Here is a 25,373-nt window from a genome sequence, read left to right as displayed (position 1 = left end):
CACACAATGTTTCTGGTGCTGAATTATGTTTAAGGTCTTTCTGTACTGCTGTAATAGCCTGGAAGCTCCAAGTCTGCAGTTGCCATGTCTTGAGGCACCTAATTTCCTCAGAAGTCCCTTAATTGCTTCCTGCTGTGACTGCATAGGAGTGTGCTTGTCTTGAGAGCATGAAGCTGCTTGGTGCCTCAGTCTGTGGCGTCTGTGTCAGGAAAGCATCTTTCTAAGCTAGAACAGGAATTTGAATAGGCTGGTTCTGTGGTTAACATCAGTGTGGCCACACTGATAAGCACTGAAGTGTTAGGATTCTTTTCACATATTGGATGCACAATATTACTGCTGTGCTGCTTTCCTGGATATTTTTAGTGCCTTCATGAAAAACAAAACAAAACAAAACAAAACAAAAGAACAACCCAAAAAACAAAAGCCCAAACCAAAAAACAAACCAGGCAATGATGCTATATTTTTTGTTCATTCTTTCATTGCTTTTGTTTTCACCCCTAAGTTGAAAACACTGGCAACCAATTGTAGGTATAGAGAAGTAAGCCTTCTTCAGGACAATTTATAGACTAAAAGAAGCAGCATGCTTCTCTCTATCAGTCCTGCACTGGGAAGTTTACAAGGGAGCCAAAAGAAGTTTCACACGTTTTTAAGTACATAGTATTGCTTTAAATGTGCTTCCCTAGATTTCATGAATATACATAATTATTATATGCAGTATGTACTCAATTCCCAGTTGCCTGATGTTAAATCTACATCTATCCACCATAACAGCAAAACAGTTTTTTAAAAACTCATGGTGAGTTGTTACAGCACAGGCCAGTGGTAGAAGTGATCTGGTTTCTGATGGTACATAATACCAGGGCTTCCAACACATCCATCAGCACTTTTCAGAGGTAGTCTTCGGGTCAAGCAGATCGCATACCAAGGACTTCCACGATTTCACACTTCTGCATTTCCATTTCAAAGGCTGGTTGAGGAGCTATTTGTTCTTGATGTAGAATTCCTACTTGAAATCAAATGGTATTGAGGGCAGGGAACAAAAGCTGAGTAAGTAACAAAGATCTGTTTACATGCCATGGAAAGAAAAAACATCTTGCAGGTGCGTCAGTATCACTTGACTCTACATGAATGATCTGTGCTTTATGTAGTGGTTTCATGAAGTAATTCAAAGAGATTTTACTTCAGTTTTAGCACACTGCTTGCAGTTTATAGTGTTTGTGCTTCCCTTTCCTATACCTAAGATTAGCCTTCATTTGCTGTCTCATTTGGCTAATCAGTATGATCTTCCCTTACCAGTAAACATTTCTGGCAGTTTCATTTAGAGTTATCAGCATAACTGGCTTCATCCCCGTGACTACTTTCCAGATTTCAGAAAAGGAATTTACCTGAAGGAGTATAAACAGTGACTAAAAAAGTTCATCTGAAATGTCGTAATCACTCACAGTTTCCATAACCTAGTGTGCAGTGGGGTGGTAAAGGGAGTTCTCAGGCTCACGTAGATTTTATCAGCTTGTGCTGTGCACAATCTTTTGACAATCTGAAGTTGCCAGAAGAAATAAATATATTTTCTTCAACGCCACGTTATAAATACTTATCCTGTCTTCAGGCGTATTTTTGAAAAAAGATGTTAAAAGAAGTAAGTTATCAATGCTCTGGACTCTGAAGTTTCCAAAAATGTAAAACCAGCTTTTGCACATAGTGTGTTGTGAAAGTCTCTGGATTTCTACTTTGTATCTTGCAGTTAGTGAATTAAAATACACTATAATGATAATACAAGTTTCCTCAAATTTCATTTTGAAATATTATTAATTAAATATGTTATTAATATTTTTATTTTTCATTGAATGGAGGCAATGAACTTCAGATAGCTCAGTACATGAATAAAGACAGTTCTTGTTTACAAGTCCTTGCTTACTTGGAAAAGTCTTGTTTACAAGTCCTTGCTTGGAAAATGTGCAGGTTCTTCTATATGAACAGATGGATAGGCAGTCAGCTTTTCTCTTTTGTGAGATAGGCAAGAGAGGAAACCTACGGTTTCACACCTCTTTTTTTTTTGTTGTTGTTGGTTTGTTTTATATGTTCCAAATATACAAAATTGAAAAAGAGCAATATTTTCACAAGATTGTAAAGCTACATTGGCAAATTGTTGCTATGTGAATTTTCTATTGACCACAAAATAAATTCCTGACATAGAGCTTCAAAAGATATACATATGATATATATATATATTTAGGTATACATACGAATCAACTTTGCTTCCTGAAACTGTGAGCTTCTGCACTGAATCTGAGACTTAATGAAAAAAATGGAGAAAAAGGACACTCACAGGTTGTAAACCCCTCTTTCTGCCTTAGTGGTTTGAGTGCTTGGCGGGGTGAAAAGAAGTCAGACCTTGTTTCTTCCATGGGGATTGTTTCTGTGTGGCATTAAACTGCTAGTAGCAGTAATACAATACCTCCTCTTAGTCATTAGAGTTATTTTCTTTGGCTTGTCATTCAACTACGCGAAGGAGGTTGCTCAGGTTCCCCAGGGAGAGATGCCATTCCACTCCTGGAGTTTATGGGCATGTTCAAACAGGAATAAAATGGGGAAATTTGCCTACACAGTTAAGGGCTCAAGCACTGGTTCAAACAGAAGCCTGTTAGTATTCAGTAAATATTCTCACTTTTTTTCTTTTTCCTGAATTATTTCTCAGGTTAATGAAATTTTCAATTTTCATTCATAGAAATAGAATCATAGAATAATTTGGGTTGGAAGAGACCATTAAGTTCATTGGATCCAACCATAAACCAAACACTGCCAACCCCACCACTAAACCATGTCCTGAAGTGCCACATTTTTGCAAAATAGCACAGCTTTCTCTACAGGAATAGAAGATGCATCCATTTTCCTTCTGTTGTCCTCTGTCTTGCTAATTAAAGCAGTGGCTTGGGAAACTAAAGATACTGTTTTGAACTTTATATAGTCTCAGCAGGGCTTGCAAGTAAGTTTACCACTTTGCAGGTAAGTGTTCTGATCACTAAATGATTAGCAAAACCTCAGCAGTGGCAGAAGCAGAATCACAAGTGGCTTCAGCTAGGAAGAGGTAAGTGCATGGTGTGGTAGCCCCACGTGGCAGCCCATCCTGGGCTGCTTAGGAAAACACATGGCAAATCAGGGCCTCTGTAGGGAGGGAGGTGGGGTACCTCGGTTTTCTCGGAGCTTCTAGCCAGAGCAAGGATGGGAAGGGGACTCCAGACAGCACAATATAGGGTGGCTATGAGCATGCTGAGCATCGTGAGTGATGCCTGGGTTTTGTAGGAGTTCACACTTTTCCAGAGCTCGATCATCACTGGGGGAAGGCTGCTGGGCCAGAAATAAAGACTTGTGTGCCTCAGTTCCCCATGTCTGGAGTGGAACCTTAGTTCTGTATTCAATGCTTACACTAAATCACCGTTAAAAAGCACTCACATAAGGACACTTCATTTTTTTTCCACTGGCTTTGCCTACCAGTTTTGACTTGTATTTTGAACAGAATAATTTGCAAGAAAATTTTACACAGAATAATTTGCAAGATACAACCTTCACTGACTGTGGAATTAATTTTTATATTCCTATCTTCTGAAAATATTCTGTAAATATGGAGTAGTGTGGGATTATTGATAGCCATTTGGGGTTTTCTTGTGATCAAGTTTACAAGAATTATGCTTATGGATAATATGCCAGTGTTAGTTTTGAGAGCAGGTAATTGAAAATTGTTTCTTTTGAATGCAGCCTCAGAAAGCTGTAAAGCTGCTGGGTTTCATTATTCAAAGTTGACATGTAAAATTTAAACCTTAGTTTAATGCTCAATACATTACAACTAATTTTTCTCACTTTAATGAAGTGATTTTATTCTGTATACTTTTAGCATGCTTTTGATGTCATGCAGTTTGCATTAAAGGTTAATACCTGAAATATGTTGTTATCTTTTATGTGATGTTTTCCCTTATGCACTATTCATGTTTGATGGACAGTGCCAGCACTAGCTAATGGGCAATTCCCAGCGTGAATTGTGGAGTCAGAGATGTTTATGTTCTTTATGCCTCATTTGTACATGACATTAACTTATTGATGCACTGTGTAACTAACTCCACTACTTTTTTTTTCTTTTTCGTTACAGTTAATTTTTAAATTTCTGAGAAATTAAATAGATGACTGCACATACCCTTAAATTCCAAGCAGACTACTGGACTTGATGTTCTTTACTGCCTGGGAAAAGGACTCATGGTTTATACTGGAAGATCCTTTTCTGGGAAATTTTATAACAGAAACTCTTAATTCCAGTAGACTAATTTTCCACTTGTTTTCCCAAAGCTGTTCTTATGGGAACCCCTTAATTACTAGTATATTTTTAATCAATCTGAGTTTTTACCAGAAGCCAACCCTATTTATGTTTCACTTGCTATTCTGTAAAATTTCTTGATGTTCAGTTCTTTGCAGATATTTTCATGTCTACAACATGGCTAATCCTGCAGACTGCCAAGAGAAAGAAGCAATTATGCTCCTCAGATGATTCTGGCCAACGTATATGCAGCTGTACAGCAAATGGCAACAGAATGGTATAGGGAAAATGAGAGGGAAGCTTTGAAATGTTCATGTCCTCAAACACCCCAATGATGCTATCAAAAAACCCACTGAGCATGCCTCTGCCTTTCAGATAGGAAAACCTCATGCACCCTGCCCCTCTCCTAAAGAAATCTTTTGAAATACTGTATTTCAGGCCCGTTCTCCCAGGTGATGTTAAATTTCTCTTGTGTGCAGCCGAAAAAAAAAGCTTAAAGTGAGAGGAAAGCTGATCCTCTTTGTTTCCGTGGCAGCTGTGTGAGAAGAAGACTTTAAAATGACCAACTTTGATTGTCTGCAGGTGAGTGAACACAGTCCCCCAGCTAAATGTGGACCAACCTGCACATCAATCTAAAAATGATTGTATCTACAGGAAAAGGCTGCCCATAGGCATTCCCTAATCTTGTGATGGATTTTTTAAAAATAGATTAAAAATGTGATTAGCAAATCCTATTCAAATGTATGTAACAATAAATGCAAAATCACTGATACTCGTTCTGTTTCTATGTAGAAGATGGTAACAAAAAAGGAACTTATTTCCAATTATTAGACAATTTCTAGACCGACATAAATAAAACATTCATTTTGATCTTCTGGGTAAAAAGTTTGTTTGGCCAGACTTTAATCCTTATTTAAGTATTGAAGTAGCTCAACTTAATTTACTGTAACCAATGATATTGCCTAACTATATGTAGAAATACTGCTCTGTGACTAAAAAACAGTGCCTCCCATTATCAAACTCATTCAAATACTGATTGAAACTCTGGACCGATTTAAATGAGAAGATCAAAAATCAAAATGAAATAAAGGCCTGAGGATATTCTGAGGACAGGATGGAAAAGGTAAGATTTTTTGAGGGGAAATCTCACCCTTTCCCCTCTGCTCTTCTGACATGGCCAAAGTAGCCAAACTTTCTGTCCCTTGTTTTAGCCATGTGGAAAACTCATCAGTCTCTACAAGACTTCAAAGACTACCACAAGGCAGTGGCTGTTTGAAAAGCCGGGATAAAAAGTATTAGAATTACGTCAAAACCACTCTTTCTAAACATCCAAAGCACAATGATTATTGCACAGCTGTTTTTCAGCTTGGAACTGAAGAAAACATTTTTCATCAACAAAGGTGCAAAAGTATCTTCAACTGGGTAGGAATTTTGGGGGAGAGAAGGTATACCTATGCTGGTTTTATTTTATTTGTGCAGTGGAGTTTGGCTGTGTAGCCTCTATTTACATTTCTGGGTAGTTCTTAATGTGTGCAGATTTACTGGATTTAGTGAGATTACCCATCACAGTAAGAGGCAAATGATGTCAGTACATGTTCTGAAATTTTGTTTTATTTCATTGCTAGTGTATTCAGTCATTGCAAGACCCCCTGAAGAAATTTAAAGACTGTTTTGTGACAGACTGTATTACTTTCACATTATGTTACTCTACAGTTTGAAAACCTGAAATGGCCAAATTTTTTTTAAACAAGCCTCCGATTCTTTGGAGCCAAATGACTGGAAAACCTCAACACCAATACAGAGAAATAAAAGCTCAAAAAGTACCATGAGACCACCTCAGTGCAGGATTTTTGAAAGTGAAATGGAAAATAAAAAAAACAAAATAGCTTCAGTGACATTTAAGACTCAATATAATTCATGTTTATTTTCACTGTGTACAGAAGGTGGAGCCAAATTCATAAGGATCTGTAACTCATACTTCATTCTTTGAATGGTTTTCTAGTGTCTTTCTAGAGGGGCAGCTAGTTCAGAGGAGATACTGATTGGAATCAGTTGCAGTGTTGGGATAAACCCTTTCAAGACCAGCTTTTCTGGTGTTTAAGCTGTCTGTAGTGAGGTTGAGAAGTTCCTTGACACAGCTGAAGAGGATCTGAGCCTCCATGTATTACCCTTCTCCTTTTTCTGTCCATGAGTGAGCCAGGAGCAAATCTGTATTTCTAAATGGAGCATGGGAAAGTGAGCAAGCTGAGTATCACCATGAAATAGTTGTGGTGAGATCTTCATAATACTCTTAGTGGTATGAAGTGGCAGGCACCAGTCAGCACAAAGAACAGAAAGGAAACAATCACCCCAAACTTTTAAGACGGTGTTTTCCTTCTCCGCAATCCTCATAAATTTTAAAAAGAAACACCCATTTAGCTGTTTTTACTGCTAGCTGATATTTCAAAAGGAAGCAGAGAATAGGTGAGAGGAATTTGGGGCTTAAGTGATAGAGTCCGGCACTTAAGAAATTTTGCTCCTAATCACGGTTGTGACATGAGCTGTCTATGACTCAGAAGAGCTGCTGATATTCTCCATGACAAACTTCCTATCTCAGTAAAAGAGGTTAATACAACATAACTTGTTCAATGTTATTTTTATAAAACACTCAGATTCTTTACAAATGACTGTGGAACAGTGCTAAGTATTTCCGGACACTAGTGACCATTTGCTAGGCAGGGCTCTAATCTGGTAGCCTCTGCCACTGAGAACTTCTCCACATTTTTATCCAAGTTGCTTCAGTCTTCACATGCTTCCAGCAGGGTCTCTTTCAAAATGGCAGTATTTTTCTTTTGCAGGCTATCTTACACTGACTAAGCCTTCTTTTTCCCTGAGGAATATCTAGCTTTAGTAACTCCATAGCAAACAAATCCAAGAGACCCATTTCAATAAAGAATGTCGTGTGTTCACCATTAGACTGGTTTGTGATTATCCCACTTTTTATTATTACTGTTCTTGTGATTATCCAAAAATATTTTCTTATATATGCCATGCCATGCCGGTGAGGGCAGCTACCACCTTGATGGATGACAATTGCCTTTAATTGCCTTTGCTTTGAGCAAGCGATGACTCTTTGAAACCCAGGGATGGGAGGAATCTGTGTTTTGCAGCACCAGCAGCAGCAGCTTCTAGTGGGCTCCAGCCCAGTCACCCCAGCTGAGAGAACATGCAAGCACTGTGGCCAGCAACTTCAAAGCTCTGTTGTATTTCTACATGATGTAAATTCCTTAAACAGGCAAAACTACTGTCCGCTTTTAACAAAAAAAAAAAAAAAAAATCATTAGTCTGCACATTTATGTGCTTAGGTAATCAAGAAATACTGCATTATTGTTCTTTGGACGTTCTGAGAAGCTTTACCTCAATAGGGCATGAAACACACATTATTCACAAGTCTGTCTTTAAAGCCAAATGTGTGAGAAGGGATATAGGTGAAAACGTGCTGAAGCCTACGTGCCACCTAGGGACGCGGGTGACTGCACAGGTGCCTTGAAAGGCACCTAAGAAAATCTGCATTGCATGTGTATATTCATCTCAGTTTACTGTATATTCAGCTCAGTTTACTCAGTCCATGGATTCCTCTCCCAAATTGCACAGAATGAGGACAGTGCTATACGTGAGAATATTGAGAAGTGAACTTAGCACACAAATGGAAAACAAGCGAAGACATACTATTCCTCTTAAGAGCTTCATAAACCTCAGATGTGCTTAACTGGGAGTAGAATATGAGCACAACTGGTATCAATGGGGAATTCTGTAATGATCTAAGGACTGGAGAGCCTTCCAAGTGAAACATTCACCACGGCTTTCCAAGCAAATCAGGTTACTAAAATATTATTGAGGGAGTATTTGGAGGCAATATGAGGAAAACGTTTCTGTATAGAATGTGTTCAGGTAATAAACAGAAAGGAAACAATGGACTGGGTTAACCATGAATCTGCGTCAAAGGCTGAAAATATTAAATAATACAATTAATGATTCCTTTGGAAAGTCTACCCAGAAAAGGAACTCCAGGCTCTCAACTATTTCACTGATTCAGCTGAGATTCAGCAGAGAGTGGACAGAAATCCTGTGGAAGTCACCCCAAGCCCCAAGGTTCAGTCCCAGAAATGCACTTTGAGCCTGGGCTGCAGCACTGTGTCTGGGTCGCAGTGTGAACGTGCCCTTATGAATGTAAGCCTGCCAAACCAAGACAAACAGGTTCTGGAGTCCTGGCATTGCTATGCTAAAGATTGCTTCACAAGGCAGCGCTGTGTGCTCCAGAAGGCAAAACGTGTCAATGAACGGCAATATAGGTACCAGAGAGCTCTGCTCCGCTCCCCAAAATCTTATTCTCTATCATGTAAAAAGACACTGTGACCCACAACACAAAGCTTCGAATCTGTGATTTTCTTACCCCGTCTCTTAGTCCATGATTAAGAACAGACTTGCAAATATCTCAGGTCGGACACCCCTGTGCTGTCCTGCTGAACACAGCTTCAGCTGAAGAAGAGTTGTGTGTGAAGACAATCGTTCAATCTGAAAAGCTTATTTCCATTACAATGCAAATTGAGTGTGAGACTTTCTGCTAACCTTGTGAAAGGGTAGATCACTGCATCATCTGAAGCTGGGTATGTTCTGGTAATAAGCTGTGAAATGTGATCACAGACAGATTTCCAAATTCTAGAAGACATTTCTAAGGCATTTTTATCAGGACTAGTAATAATTCTTCCTAATTCTACAGAGCATCATAGTGAAGACTTTAAATACTTTCCCGTTTCATGTGGATAAAGCCATAGCAAAGCCAAGTGTTATGCTTATTATTACTGCAAAATTATTCTTCCCTTGTTACTAACACACATATTTTAGTTTTCCAAAGTGGATTTTAGGAGTCCTGGGCTTCTCACAATTACTGTTTTTTTTATTTAAGTGGAGAAATTCTTCTCAGTCCTTCTTTTAAAAACAGAGTGCCTGAAAAATTGCAAAGCCTATGTAGGAAGATACATAGAAAAATGCAAGATCAGGCAAGCAGGACCCTGTGAGCCTGCCGGCTTCGACAGGTAAGAATAGCATTGTATTCTAGCATGTTATAATTCAAGCATTTTTTTTCCTGGCATAATTCTGCTTTCATAAGAGGCAGCTTTTCCAGCACCAACACATACAGCATCCCAAATCTCCTCATTGTCTCAGCACCAGCACACATGTAGCCATGTTGGTGGAGTTTTGCACTTTGCTCTAGAACATCCATGTTTTATGGGGCAGCAGCAGGAGCATTACCTGTATTCTGCTCACTGTCTATACCATAGTCACAAAAGCAGTGAAACGCTACGGTTTATAGATTACAATTTTTTTCATTTTCAAGAAGGGCCCACAGCCTATTAAGCACAAAGCTCAATTTCTCCCTTACTATGAAGATAAAAAGCAACCTTTAAACAAGACTCAGAGAACAGAAGGAAAAGGCTTCTTTCTGCTATATGGCTTGGACAACTGTAAAAACTAAAAAGCTGTCAAAACTAAGTACCAAAGGAAAGGGAGCAGACTAGGGAAACCAACCTCCATCTGTACCTGAAGTCAGAGGAATGGAAGGAGTACAGTTGTAGTGTACTAGCTCTTTCTCTCAAACAGGAGGCAGTGTGGTCTGCTACAAACAACTCCAGAGCAGGAACCAGTGTTCTTGTTTCCCAGCTTCAAAGCCCCCTGCTGAGTATCTTTCTACAAAGATCTTGTCTTAGTTCTCATCTCCGGAGAATTCTGGATGAAAAGCAGTAGGTAAGGGCTGTAAAAAGTAAGAAGTGATATCTAGGTTGTGTTGTGGAGTGTAACATTCATTATTTCAGGAAGAAACTGTAAAGAGGACCTTTATTTGGGAACCTCTTAATGGCCATTACTGGACTTATCCCCTCCTTTGTAGCCTTTAAAGAGCATAAAATGCTCATCCACACTACTGGGCCCAGAAATAGCCTATAACATTAATTGAAACCCAAATGAGTCAGATAGGACCCAAAATGTAAAACTCCATTAAGAACCATCTAAACACAAACCTTCTAGAGAAGCTCTTAAGCAGTTCTACCGGGGAGCTAATACCCCGTAACATGAAAAAGTACAAGAGCAATTCCTAATGCAGTTTGGAATCCATGTGTGAAGAGCTAACACAGGCAGAGAAATACATTAATCTCTGTTCTATAGAGGAGGCATTTTTCAAGGAGTGTTTAACCAGGGACTGGTCAGGAGCAAAGCCAAACTAGTTTCATACTAATTGAATAGACTAGTTTTGGAGCATGCTTTTATTCTGCAAAATGCGCTCAAAACCTATCAGGAGCATTTCTTCTCACTATGGCAGACCGATTTTCTGGACTATGCTTTATTTTCTGAAGTTTCCTGGAAAGAGTTTCCTGGAATGTGAGATCATTTCTTCATTTCTCCCATGGGACGGCCACACGCGCAAACACACACACACACAAATAATAATGAAAAAAAAGTGTGATGCATCTCCTGTAGAAACAAAACGCTGCTCCTGGTGCATATGTTCATGTGTGCACGTAAAAGAAACAGAACTAAGTAAACAAAGCTGTGTTCACAAAAAAAAAGCTTGAGAGGGCTTCCTCTCCTATGTGGTGGCAAAGGAGGGACTGGAGAAAGCAGCTACGCGGTCCAGCCCCAGCATCCAGGAGGCTCACGCTGGTTACCTATTAATCCCTTTCATGCATTTTCCCCTCTCCCTGTAGCGAAACTCCCGGGGCACACCAGAGAGCCAAGTTGTTTCGTCTGTCCCAGGCAAGTCCAGATGTGGATGCAATACCACCCAGGTGCCCTCAGTGGCCGGGGGGGGGATGGGATGGGAGGTGCGGGATGGCCGCTGCCTCCTCATGTTTGTTTTGTTAGATCAGCAAGTGGGCTTCCATGCCCCAGCCCTCCCCGCTTCCCCAGGCGGGTTTTTGCTGTGCCTTCAGTTCTGTCCCTCCTCCCCCTCTTCCTCCTCCTCCTCCTCCCCACTCGCGGAGCGCCCCTCCTCCCGGGCTGCCACCCCTCCTTTTCCCCTCCTCTTGCACAGCCAGAGCCTTAAAAACTTGTTAAAAGCTCTCCTAGTGTTCCACCGTAGAAAAAACTTTTACGAGGTATCAGCGCTTTTCTCTCATTAGTGGGGAAGGATGAAAAATAGAAAGCATCAGTAGACTTTTAAAGTTTAAATAGGTCTGAGTGTCTGAACGTGCTCTTCCATTTTACTTTAACCCTCCAAAGAAGTATTTTGATCCAGTTTCACTGCTGATCAGCAAGGGTAAGTTGAAAAGTTTGCCTTTTTCATCTTCTTGTGTATCACTTTTGTCTGAAAACACTTTATTTTTTATTTTTTTTTTAACCCCAAGCATTTTGTGTTACTGCGCTGGTGGCTGAACTTGTCTTAAAATGCACATCTGTAGAAGCGTGAGTTCTCATAAACTGCTAAGTTCAAACTTGCAGAAGTTCTCTGCTTTCTTTCGTCTTCTTTCTGCACGTTTCTTCAGCTCCTGCGCTTCCACAACTTCTAGCCTCGTTCCACTGAAGGAGGAACCGTGGTGAAGCTGCGGCTGCGGGGCTGAGCTGCAGACTTGTTGCTGGTGTTTGGGTGAAATCCCTCCTTTCTGCCCTTCCTTCTCTCAGGGTAAATGAACTCCTTTAAAGAGCTAAACACTGGAGGGGCACCTCAGCTGCCTCGGTGGTACCGAAGTTGCATCAGAAGTCAGCTACAGGGAGACCTTGTCCTGAGTGCACCCCATTTCTGCCCCGCACATTTTGCTTTCTTGTGGAAATCCTGATTGATGCCTACTAGTTTGCGCGGAACAAGGTTCTTAATTAGGTGCTTTGTTAAATGCTGTAGCTACTGCAGTGGTGACTGGCACGTGGTCTTCCTGATAGGTTTTCCCCTCTTCTTTTAATATAGATGTGATAAAATCCAGACGTGGGTTATGGTTTTTTAACCTGGTTTGTATATAGTTACTCTGTTTTAGCAACCTCGATGAGGGATTTTAGAGAAGGAATGTAAGATACCATGATATGCCTTACCACGCTGGCAAAGTTTGTGAAAGTCTTGGGTAGATGTAAGCGCAAGTTGTCTAGGAGGAACTTGAAAGAATATCCACAGTATGTGTCATAATCCCAATATGACACATTCCCTTTATATTACCTTGAAGGTTTAAATACCAAAATGCAGAGGGAAAAAATGCTTCATGGCATCTGTTGGCGAACTGAGGTTTTTACGTTGCAAGACCTGGAGTGATTTCTTAACAGCAGTTGTTGCTTGCTGCTAGCCAGTAGTTAAAGAGCCACACGAGGAGGCAGGAAAAAGCCTTCATCTGAAAGACAGACTAAGCACAGAGTCTATCTTATCAAGCAACACGTTCTCCTCTTAGGCAAGAATACTGCGCGCTTATGTGTGTCCTCACATTTTGCCTGGAGATAACCAGCAAGCATCATGAAGTGGCGTATTTTGTCTGAGGAGTTGCTTTTGATTTTTGTATGTGAGACTTAAGACAAAAAACCCTGGTAATGGGGACATAAATGGATTATGGACACCTTGTGCCCAACTTCTATCTGTGTGCGTGTGTATGCGCATAGGGAGCCAGTTGGAGGACTCGCGTGAAGCTTTCATCCTGCCGTTTTTAACATCTGGACGGCACACTACACTGCAGAAATTAAGCCTCAAGTCTTTGGGATGTTTACTGAAGTGTTTCCTTCAGAAACTTCAAAGCCAAACACTGGCACTGACCCATGATACCTAACAAGCATACAAATGGGAGAAGGGTGAGCAGCAGGCTGGGTTCAGGGGAGGGAAGAGAAGTATTTGTTTTGCAACATAAATCTGAGCACTTACACACTCAGAAGTGCAAAAAGATTCAACACTGTAACATTATCTCAGGTCTCATATTATGCAAGTCTGAAAGATTATTTCTGTTTGTCTCTGAAATGAATGTCGGTTTAGGCCAAGGATTCCTGTGGGTGTGAGGAAGGTTAGATGACATTGAGCAATCTATCTGTTTCATCAGATATGTTGCTGTCTTTCCCCCAGTCTCTGGTATCTCTTCCCCATGTTACCCACTGAATTTATCCTTAGTGAAGGCACCTGGGCTGTAGTGTATGCAACAAATGTGTTTCAGAAATCCAGGTTTCAAAATCCACTGGCAGGAGCACAAAGAGGGTCTGAGACCCACTCAGGGAATTGTTCCATCTTTGATTCAAAGCAAGCGAGGAGACGGATGAATCTGGGCAGTAACACACAAGGTAGACCTGATCTGTACAACTAGAGAATATCTAAAAAAGTCCTTACAGTTGCTTTTGCAACTGCACCTTAGAATTAAATTAGGTGTAGAGGGTACAAGACCGGAGAGGCAAAGGCTATGGGTAGGTAGATCCACTAGCAGCTGACTACCAGCAATACTAGCAGACAGCGGAAAAAAACACACAGTTGTGACACTTTAAATCCCAGTTACTGCAACCATTTAGCACATAATCTTTGTCCAGGGGATGAAAGGGACTGACGCTCATCCGCAGATCTACACGAGCAACACCTTTCCAGGGGAATGTCTGGAAGACATTCACTGACACTTGTAATGTTTCAGAAAACTAGTCTTCACTGTTCCAACCCATCCAAGCCCCATCAGTTGTACATCTCAGCTGCTTTCTCTGCACTGCTGGTTGCTTTGGGGAAATACACAAGCTGATTGATGTTCAAGGTCCAGAATCTTCTCTTTTGTTGGCTGTTTGTGTGTGTGAGCGTTCATAAAAAGGGAGGAAAAGTTGGAAAACCAAAACTTTGGCCTGTTTCCCAACTGCTTCAGCTGCACAATTCCATTTTAGATCCCACTCTAACCCTTACCTCTCTTCCATCAGCTAACATGTGACCTTCTATCACTGTAGTCAGACCTGGGCATGTTAGCACAGCACTGAGTTTGCATTATTCTTCTTGGAAAATATGAACCAGATGACATGATGAATACTATCCATAAAAAATAGTTCTAGAATTTCTTAATTGTGGCTTACAAATCAAATTTCTTCTGTATGTGGTCATCCAAAACCCATGCAGATGAATGCTGTCATATCTCCTGCTGCTCTATGGCTTTTTCCCGTCTTTACCCACACACAGTAGGACCTGGAAGAAATTCATCTTTCAGAGAGTTTACTAGGCCAGCATTGGTCTGTTTCAGAAAAAGGTTATAATGCTGTAAAATAATAGACAGTAAGAGCTTATGAAATACACATATTCATCATGAGCTGTATCCTTAAATTCCTGAAGTACTGAAATCAATTGATCAGGTCAACCTCTGTCCTTCTGGGGACTCATTTAAGGTGTTTGGAAGTTTTAAAAGAAGTCCAGAATGCTGAAGAACTATTTTTATAGGCTATCTACCATCCATTTCAAACTATTTACAAAGCTAGAATACTTAAATAACTGTTTGATACACAGTAAACCGATACTGTAATCAGTTAATAAAAGTGGTCTTTCAGTGCCCTGAAAGTAAACAAGTTAGAGCCGATGAATGAATTTTCTCTACAACAAAACAGAGTACTGTGTTTCATAAAGCAATAGAATCCACTTAAGCAAAGGAATAATATATTTGTGCCACCACGAGGCTATCTGATTAACAGCACAATGTTTTGAATTGATGAGGGGTTTTTATCACTGGCAAAGGCCAGCATGTAACTGATCTCTTTAAAAAAAGTTGCTTTTCAAAGCTATGTATGAGTAATTCAAGCATGGAATGTTTCCTCCTGGAGTTTATATTGCCAGAGGACATAAATGAAACTTAGCAATTTTGCATGCTGAAGCAAATTAAAAAAATAGGTAGTAAATTCTCAAAATATTGCAGGTGTGGGGTTAAGTAGGTCAAAAGTGAAGTAAATCATGTTGCATTAATGGACCAGAGTGGAGTGTAATTAAAAAACAAACCACACGTAACAGCCTAGAAATAACACGTCCCTCTGTTTTCTTAATCAAACTTACAATCTGAAATAACATTTAGACAGTAAAAAAATATGTGGAGTCTGAGAAAAGTCTGTTAATGCAGTAGTTTCGAATCATCACAGACCTAACTAATTAAATCAAGAAGCTGTTACTTGGAAAAAGGCTCCTTCTGTCCAATTCCACGACATGGAGCAAATAGCTTCCCTTTAAAACACACTTCACATGATGTATAGTTACAGGCTGTTCTCTGTTTTAACAATCCCAGCCTGAGGAGGAACCTGGTCACATTTCACTCCAGCCTTTCCGGAGACCTCCGCGCTCGTGCGCCTGACTCCTTCTCCGCCACCAGATCCCATAAAGACACACCCGCCTTTCCTGGGGAGAATGAAAGCTGGGATGGCCGAAGGGATGTGTCAGACACAAACACGCTGCCTACTTCTCCCAGCAGCAGCAGCAGCGGCTTACAGATTTAAGTCTGGAGGAGGCCTGACCCTTTGATGGGGCTTCATTCATGTGAAGAGCTAGTTGCTTGGGGAAGGGTCTGGAGGCAAGGTCTGTAGGTAAACTGCAGAACAAGGTGACTAATCTGACTGAGGAAATGTCCCTGGGGTATTTTACAGGGGTTAAAGATAATTGTCATCTCTGAGCTGTAAGAGTGAGCACTTTAAACACTTGTCTCCCATTACTCTCCCAGACTCTTTCCGATGGCAGGAACGGTGTGTTTTTATTTGGCATCTATTGTTATGCTTGAGCTTGCCAGACTTACAATCGTGTTTCCAGTGACTCACTGCTTCTTGAAAGCAGATCTCCTTGGTGTTAAAATTTCCTATTTTATGAATTACCCAGAAAGGGCCTTTTTCTATAAATGACCTTCACTAGGAAATATATCCATGATGCGATGGGGAGGAAATCATTTGGACAATATCAGAACTATTAATAGCAGGAAGGGATTACTCAGTATGCACGGAACAAATACCTATACCCAGCAGCGTGTACTTGAAAAGGAAAACTTGTGATTTTTTTTTTAAGTGCCCAATTTCACATATGTGATCATGTGGGGTAAGTTAAAACATACGTTTTTAATGCAGTTAAGATTACCTTTCTCCAGTTGATAAAAATCCTATATTGAATTTTGGTTTTCCTATGAAGCTAGAACATAAAGTAAACAATTCCTTTTCTGTCATCCTGTGTATTGCTAGATATCCCCAAGAAGCTGCCTGTGTCCCAGAAATTCGCACTTTAAAACTCAAGTGGAGAGAGACAATTTAAACTTGCAGTAAGTGGAGAGAGACAATTTAAACTTGCAGTGTTCCACACTTGGAATGCAAACTGCATGCCAGGAGTTGCTTTAAAAACAGAAAGAGCTCATTTACCTTTTTTCTTGCTAAGTCTTTTTTCCTTTCAAAACAAAGTGAAGGAATTTAAATACAAAAAGATGCAAATGCAAAGCTGAAACTGATGAATCAAGCAAGCCACAGATAAACAGGAAACCAGTTCCTCCAATTTAGTAACATGAGCCTAGCTGCACTTCGTGTATTTACTGGTTTTGTTTCATAAAACTGTAGGTAAAGTATGCTAACTGTGATCTCTGTGCTGCAAATACCAATGTATAAACTGTGCGTAGATACCAAGGGATTTTTTCTGAAATTCAGTATACTATAAACTTGGCATCATTAGGAGCTATACTCTTAACTGTATTACACACAAGATATGCAAGAGCTCAGTTTCATGTTGCTGTAGGAAATACAGTACACTTCTTGCAAGGATAAAATTTTAGGTACCCGACCCTGGCATTAACTTGGTATAACCTTTTGTATCTAGGTTATATGATGGTTAGCTTTCTTACTCTTTTTTAAAGAGTGAACATAAAAACTACTGTGAGTGATGCACACCGAAAGAGACAAATCTTTCATGTGTTCTTAGAATTTTCAGGCTGTTCCACTCTGCGCTTACACACCCTGCTTCACCAGTGTGTCACAGCTGTTTTCTACCTGAGGCAGGTATATATCATGGAACTGAGGCTGCCACCAAGGAAGCTGAAGCTTGTCATGGTCTTCTTGGAAACAGGAGTGAAGTTAGAAACTTCTGTTTTTCATTGTGCTCTGAGACATTATGTGTTACTTTCTCTTTTTCAGTTTCCCTGACTTTCCATTCCACTTGCAGACTAACTAAAACTGTTGTTGCTCTTCAGATCACGTAAAACACATGAATTAAAACCAAGCTGACATCACTGCTCTGTTAGCATTGGTCTGTGATTCAGTGTATCAAAGGTATTAAAGCTCTGTCTTAACTATCCCTCTTTTTTTGTGTGTCCTTCTTTAGCCAGCATCCTGTGAAGATGGGTGATTGGAGCGCCTTGGGAAAACTTCTTGATAAGGTTCAAGCCTATTCTACTGCAGGAGGGAAAGTGTGGCTGTCTGTCCTCTTTATTTTCCGAATCTTGCTCTTGGGGACAGCAGTTGAATCTGCTTGGGGAGATGAACAGTCTGCTTTCCGGTGCAACACTCAACAGCCTGGTTGTGAGAATGTCTGCTATGACAAGTCGTTCCCCATCTCCCATGTACGCTTCTGGGTTCTGCAGATCATATTTGTGTCTGTACCTACACTTTTGTACCTGGCACACGTGTTCTATGTAATGAGGAAAGAAGAGAAGCTGAACAAACGAGAAGAAGAGCTCAAGGTGGTCCAAAATGACGGTGTGAATGTGGATATGCACCTCAAGCAAATAGAAATTAAGAAATTCAAGTATGGAATCGAAGAGCATGGCAAAGTGAAGATGCGTGGGGGACTGCTCCGTACTTACATCATCAGCATCTTGTTTAAATCTGTCTTCGAGGTGGCTTTCTTGCTGATTCAATGGTACATTTATGGGTTTAGCCTGAATGCCATCTACACCTGTGAGCGAGATCCATGCCCGCACAGAGTGGACTGTTTCCTGTCCCGTCCAACTGAGAAAACCATCTTCATCCTCTTCATGCTGGTTGTGTCCTTGGTGTCTCTTGCTCTGAACATCATTGAGCTTTTCTACGTGTTCTTCAAGGGTGTAAAGGATCGTGTGAAAGGGAAAAATGACCCCTACTCCCACAGCGGTGCCATAAGCCCCTCCAAGGACTGTGGCTCCCCCAAATATGCGTACTACAATGGCTGCTCCTCCCCGACCGCCCCCTTGTCTCCCATGTCTCCTCCAGGGTACAAGCTCGTGACCGGAGACAGGAATAACTCCTCCTGTCGTAACTACAACAAGCAAGCCAGCGAGCAAAACTGGGCCAACTACAGCGCGGAGCAGAACAGAATGGGGCAGGCTGGCAGCACCATCTCCAACTCACATGCCCAGCCCTTCGACTTCTCTGATGAGCACCAGAACACTAAAAAATTGGCGTCGGGGCACGAGCTGCAACCCCTCACCATTGTGGACCAGAGGCCTCCCAGCAGAGCCAGCAGCCGAGCCAGCAGCAGGCCTCGACCTGATGACCTGGAGATCTAGGCTTCTAGCTGCAGTACTTGCTCAACTATGAAACGACATGCATTGGAAGATGCAGTCAGTGCTGATCTTGTTCCAGTGGAGGTGGTACTTAACAGTCTCAAGCAGAGGATTTTAACAACCATAAAAGCAAACAAACAAGCGAACAAACTTTTAAAATACTTGCTGTTTTTTGGGGGGAATGTAGGGTTGGTGTGGGGTGGTACAGTACACATTGGTATTTAATGTAGCTGGTTTAAAGAATTTAAATACTAAAAAGAAGAAAAAAAATAAGAAAAAGGTAGTCAGTACTAAGGTAGGGGGGTGTTTTTTCTAGAAAGGCTGTAAATATCTGAGTGTATGTGTATGTGTGTACTATCATGTTTGTTTCTAAAGAATCTTCTGTAATACTAAAACCCAATAATAACTGAACTCACGTTTGTCAGGGTGAAGTGCTGCCTGAAGATGAAAACATTTTTCTTATTCAACAAGCAAAAAAATCCAGGATTGCCTCTGATCATTTCCCTGTCAAGAACATTCCATTCTTGGAAAGTTGCACTTTGAAGGTAAACTTCCCAACATGGTCCTCCAGGTTGTCAAAAGGCTCCTGTTTGGACAATCTACAGCCTCTAAATCATTCAACTCAAATTTTAGATATGGCCCACCAAGAAACGCTTTGGTCACCTGCTTTTCCAGCTCTTCATGCAGGTAGATTTTGTGATGTGCATAACCGGGATGGCTCCACATTAGTAGAACTAGCAGCCACACTCTTTTGCCCACAGCGATACTTGTGTCCTGCTGCTCACATAAAGTCTAATTAGTATCATGTAAAGCCCAGTTTGCTGCCACTTGCAGATTTAAGCATTAAGACAGGCAAGCAACTGGCTTTCATGAATTTTGTCACACCCTCATGTATGTTAAGGGTGTACATATGTGTGTGGATGTGGAGGTAAAGATATACATGAAACACCCTCGGAAGCATTCATTGGGAAATAAACGCACAGAGATTATTTGCAGTTGACACTTTCTCATGGGTATTGTGAAGATGTGGGCCACTATGGTGTTTACATGCTCTTGATTCCTTCAATGCAAGTCAAGCACATGTCATATTTTTTTTAATTTTATAGAATATTTTCCACATATCCTAAATGGATGGTTTTGTAAAAAATAAAAAAAATCAAAAGGGCCTAATCCTGGATGTCTTGCTCTGGAAAATATTTTGAATCAGTGGGAGTTTTGCTGAACAAATGCTACAGGATCAAGCCCAGGATGTAGCGAACAATGTTCTTACTGGCGTGAATGATTTTCTTTTGTAGAACTTAGGGGTGGAAAAGACCCATTAGGTCATCTAGCCAATCTCCCTGATAGGTAATAATGATGCTTGAATGATAGAAGATGTAGTACTGTAAGCAAGCTTTAGTCTTTTATGTGAGAAACTTAGAAGAAATGCTTTGTGCTGGATTAATAATAAAATACGCCTACATGACTTTTGCAGCAACTGGTATTTTTCTTGTTCTGAATATTCACGTTCACTGAACTGTAATGTCCACTCTGAGTTTGACAGGTCTTTCTAGATGGCTCTAGCAACTTTAGTGTTTACACTTAGATTTTGTTTGAAATGCAAGTGAAGTTGAAAGGATTTTTAAAGAGTACAATTCTAGCTAATTTATTTGAAATACATGCTAAGGAAATCTACCAGTTTCTTCAAATGCATAGCCTCTTAGCTGAACACAGGTTGACCAAGGAAATACACAGCTTGGTTTCATTTTGCAGCAACACAGATAAATTGTTTCATTTAATGGATTGTATTAATTTGTTTGACATTCCATGTTAAACTACTGTTGTGTTCAACTTCATTGCATGTATGCAGCCATACTCCATTGGATCATGTTGTCTGGAGAACATTAGTCAATAAAGTTTTAATTTAGTATAAATATATTTTCTAATTGTCTTTTACTGTTTTATACGGACATATATCTTTTGTTTCAGTCTTACAGTTCCAAACTCGTTCCTCCCCTCTTTGTTTTTCCCCAGTTGCACTGCATTTCAGCAGTATTCTTTATTTAATCCATCTGGATTTACTTTGAACTGAAATTTTGCAGGACCAGATTCAGATACTCTCACAACACTGGAAGACCAAGCACTGTTTGTGCTATGCCACTTCTGAACGAAGTCATACTCAGCATGAACTATTGCAATTAAAATCTTGCCATGAGCCTCAGAAAATATATATTTGCAAACTATTATTAAAAAGGTAGCAGTAAGATACTATCGCATATTTTTTTTAAGCAATTTTTATATATGACCTATATTCAACCTTATGAAATCATTGCCTCTAGTTTACATTTCCCCATGTAATCAGATTTTTTGACTGACAGTTTCAATTTCTGGAATGAAATCCTCATTCCTTCAGAGTCAATGGGAGAAAGGTACTGATTTTAATAAGGCTGGGATTTCACATGGTGTTTACTGCTTCACCATTTAGGTCCCTTTCCCTAATGAAGACATACAGTACTTGGTTTTCCAGCATTTAACTGTAAAGGGAAGATAGCTCAAACTCTTTATTTGAAAAATGAAAATACAATGGTCATGCAGTTATCATACAGCTTTCTGTTTTCAAATTTGCTTGCCATTCTAGGTCCTAATTCTTCCTCCCTCCTACTAGTAAACAAGGGGGAAAATAAGCAGGACAGTGGTAGTGGACTTGCAGCTCTAAAAGATATTACACAAGAACCAGCACAAGGAATGACTCCTCCAAGTAGTCCTTAAATAATAACAATGAGTCATACTTCAGCTGGCTTGTCCTAGTTCATCTGTATAAAGGGAAGGGCATTCCAAGCATTTTGTGAGGATCATGCCCTTGGAAAGGTGGATACAGAAACATCCAGGGAAGGTCTCACCCTGAGACAAAATCTGGTGTCTCCTAGACAGGCTGATTGTCAGGTATGTTCCACGTTAAGGACTCAGTTCCTTGAGGCATCTTGAACAACTGATACAAATTAGTGCTTCAGTGCCAAGGCGCTCTGAGTGATCTTTTGTGGGTAATGCATGTTTGTGTGTGTGTAGGGTAAAGACATTCCACAGGCCGTTTCTCCCACCCAGATTTATATGGAGTGCATTCATTACACACTCCAGAATCATCAGAGTGACACGTTTTGTGTGCCATTTATCCAATGCTTTATATGCTTTCTCCCAGTGCATATCTGCAGCAGCAGTTGCATTGTCTGCAGCTGACAAAAAATACCATATGGTATAATGCTAGTGCATGCTTCCCAACGTCTGTAGAATATGTTAGATACGGAATTCAAACTGGAAAAGTTGTTTTAAAAATACACATCTCTGAAGGTAGTTAGAACAAAAGCAGGATTACAAACAAAGCAGCAAGAAAAAACGAATTCAAAACCTGTCAAGTATTTAAACTTCATGTTGGTGTTTCTTGTATTTTAAGAAAGGGAAATTCATCCTAAGACCCCCACCCTGCCCCAGTAATTTGAAATGTTTGTAAAGATTAAAGGCGGACAAATTACAGACAGCCTAAAATCCATATGCAGGTCATGCAATTTCAAGATGTTTTAAATACAGTAAGGTTATTTCCTAAGTTAGAAATGAAATTTTCATATTTAAAGTGGAAACTGCAGTAATAGCTTGAGAACTGGAACTTTGTGACAGTGAACCTGTCACACACCCTGAAATGGGTCAGTTTTAAATTATGTACTCATCTTACTGTTCCAGAACCATGGCTGGCTGTGGTGCTGCTGTGCTACATAGAATCACCAACTCGACTGCCCATTGCCACCGTGCTGGTGTTTCCCTTGGAATTTCTCTGCAGCATGGTATTGATTCAAGAAAAAAAATAGTAGTGATGTAAGGGGTAGAGTTTTGCAACTCAAATCTGGGAATCGATCCAGATCTGAAGGTACCTTGACCTTGGTAATGTGGACTTCTGGATATGTCAGATCAAAACCTCCTTCAGATTTGATGGAGGCTGTTTCTACCCCACTGGGTCAAGGCTACGTTTAATTTCTTGTAATTCCTCTATGATTACCACTGCTCCCTTTTCCAGAATTTAAACAAAATAGGGCAGAAAATAGGTTTTACCTTACTCCTGTAAAACGTTTTCTCTCTATTTACTGCTAATCCAAACCTGGCAGGACTGAGCCTTCTCATGAGCTCACGCAGTGCCCCGATATACAATAGTTTTTTAATGCAGTGCATTATATAAATAGTCAGATTGACCATCATCTCCTTAAAGACGTCTTCCTTTCCTTCTGCTATTCACTCCATCATTTGCATTTGCATTACATCTGCCAGAGGACTCTGACAACTGAGGTGGGGCACATGGCCCTTGAGGATTTCTCTGGCAAAAAAAAAAGCAGTCCTCTGATGGGATGGAGCTGTTGAAGCTACTCCTACACTACTTTCATTTCTACTGCCAACATAGACAATAAGGTCAGAGGCATAAGTCATGCCTGAGAAATTCCTACCTAGACGTATTCTCTGGCTCGGTCCCTTGAAACTCTTTGATGGCCCTCCATTTTACTCTGATTTATTCTAACATAATAGCTCCAGAAACACAGGGCTGCAAGATCAGCTCTACAAAGGGATGACTGCCTTTCCCTGACTTAAACCATGTGCTTTTGACTGTGCCTAAGGACATATTCACACCCAGACTCTGTGAGTCCTGGAAAGTGTGTCAGATGTAAATTACATGATGCTAGCACATTGCTAGAGCGAAACAGGAAGAGTTTATTGGTTCCTGTATTATTTTAAAGGTATTTTGATCAACACACACAAAAAAAAGGAATGTACTAAACTTGTCTTAAATACTTCATAACATACAGCACTACCAGGAGACAGTGCATGCATTCATGGAAGCATTATCTATGGATGCTATGTGCAGAAGCAGTTTAAATAGATACAGCTGCTCTGTAAGCCCAACTGGCTCCCCTCACTCTTTTCTCATGGTAGCTGAAGTGCTGCATCCAGTTTACTGGCTTGCTGGAATTTGCAATGCAAAGGCACTTTGGGCAAAGACAGACATGTTTTTACAGTGATTGTTTTACATTAACTCCTTTTAAGTGCTGAAGAAGCACAGTGCTAGAAGCTAAAGGCAGAGTCTGGGATAGGCTGTACTGGGTTAGTAATACACAGTTGAGGGTGTCAGCTGGTCAAAAGTAATGACTTTCTGGTGACTGTGGACTCTCTTGTCACTTAAAAAGACTGGGTCTCTGCTACTATGTTGAGGAAATGTGCCTAAGAAATGAGACATCTGATCTTAGACCAGTATAAAAGGGAAAATGTTCAGACATTTAAATTGCTCTTTGAAACAAACCTAGACCTCAATTGCGTACTTCCCATTAGAATTGACAGAAAATGCTCACATGAGTTCCAGGGTTTCAATCATTTAAATCAATGTAAAAGTTCCTCTCAATTTCAGACATAAACAGATTGGATCCAGAAAGATATATCATGACATCGAATTTTCATTGATGTAACTGCAAATGGAAAGCTTCTGGGTATCAGCTACTCTTGAATGGTGATCATTTGAATATGTGAATCATACTATTCGCTCACAACTTTCTTTTTACCTGTTTAACTCAGTGCAGAGGCAAGTTTATAGGAAGTAATCTAAAAGATTTTTACAAACAGATGTGAACTCTTTAATGTAATGCATTTATGTGATGTCCATATCAAATTTACACAGGACTGGATAAGGGAGTGTAGGGTACACTATAACATGCATCTAACTGCTGGATTGGGCAGCTAAGGAGTGAAATCTTCACTTTTCTCCTCCTTATCTTTATTAGAAAGGTTTTTATGTCCCAAACACCTGAGGTTTTCTGTTGTTTGGTTTTTTTTTTCCTAATGCTGCTGAATGTGCCTCTGTTTTCAGTAGTTTTTCTGTGAGCCTTGCTTGGGTAGTAGTCTTTGCACCCTCTTCTTACCTCTTCCTTTTCCCGTCTATAATATATGCTCTGTAGTTGAAACCATAAGCAGCCCAAATATGTAAAGAAATACAATGACAATCGATAGCAAAACGGTGCAATCATGGAATATGCATTAGTTCTCTTCTGCACGTCTACAACTGAGTAAGAAAAAAAAAGCATGGAAAATAGCTTAAGGGATTAGAAAAGCCTCTGGGTACTTTAGCATCTTAAAACCACCGGTCCTTGCTGAAACAGGCTTTTTCCGCCCCAGCTTCTGCTGAGTCATAGAGTTTGCTGCTTTTGAAGGTTGAAGTAGCTTGGCTCAAAATTGAAGTTGTTCTGGAAAAGTTCAAGCCTTCACTAATGACCGTATTTGCATGCTATGCTCAGTGGTATTTACATATAATAGGACACTCTCCACAGGGAGGCCTCTTCAAAACACAGGCTCTGCTTACACTTTGAATTTCCTTATTCAAAGGGGAATATTCAGAATTATCTATGCATCATTACTTCAAAGTGTTTCACTGAGAGTACTCTGCCATATATTTGGGAGACTCATCATAGTTGTTTGAAAGCTGCATATATAGCCAACTGTAAGATTGTCACCTCGGTTGTGTGTGTGGAGGGAAAGAAATATTACTCAGGCAAGAATGCTACCTGGTGTGACCTGGTGTGCTTCTGTTGAAGACAAGGAGTTTCTGTTGAGTGACTTGAGATGAAAACCCTGCTCTG

General features: G+C 40.2%; 1 protein-coding gene across 1 annotated transcript; it reads left to right on the top strand.

Moving 5' to 3' along the window:
* Nucleotides 1–11,336: 11,336 nt before the first annotated feature.
* Nucleotides 11,337–20,652, top strand: GJA1 (gap junction protein alpha 1). Its single transcript, XM_062632409.1, has 2 exons — nt 11,337–11,594; nt 17,577–20,652. The coding sequence occupies exon 2, from the start codon at nt 17,593–17,595 to the stop codon at nt 18,736–18,738; it is 1,146 nt and encodes a 381-aa protein (XP_062488393.1). The 5' UTR covers nt 11,337–11,594; nt 17,577–17,592; the 3' UTR covers nt 18,739–20,652.
* The last annotated feature ends 4,721 nt before the right edge of the window (nt 20,653–25,373 follow it).

Source organism: Pezoporus occidentalis, unplaced genomic scaffold, assembly GCF_034315485.1.
Source record: "Pezoporus occidentalis ecotype Australia unplaced genomic scaffold, CSIRO_AGI_Poc_V1 ctg39, whole genome shotgun sequence".
In the NCBI taxonomy this organism is placed as follows: domain Eukaryota; kingdom Metazoa; phylum Chordata; class Aves; order Psittaciformes; family Psittacidae; genus Pezoporus; species Pezoporus occidentalis.
The sequence above is the reverse complement of the archived record's forward strand: the minus strand, read 5'-3'. Positions and strand labels throughout refer to the sequence as shown.

What these genes read in the sequence shown, in the direction of transcription:
- GJA1 (XM_062632409.1), top strand. Translation starts at nt 17,593, where the DNA reads ATGGGTGATTGGAGCGCCTTGGGAAAACTTCTTGATAAGGTTCAAGCC.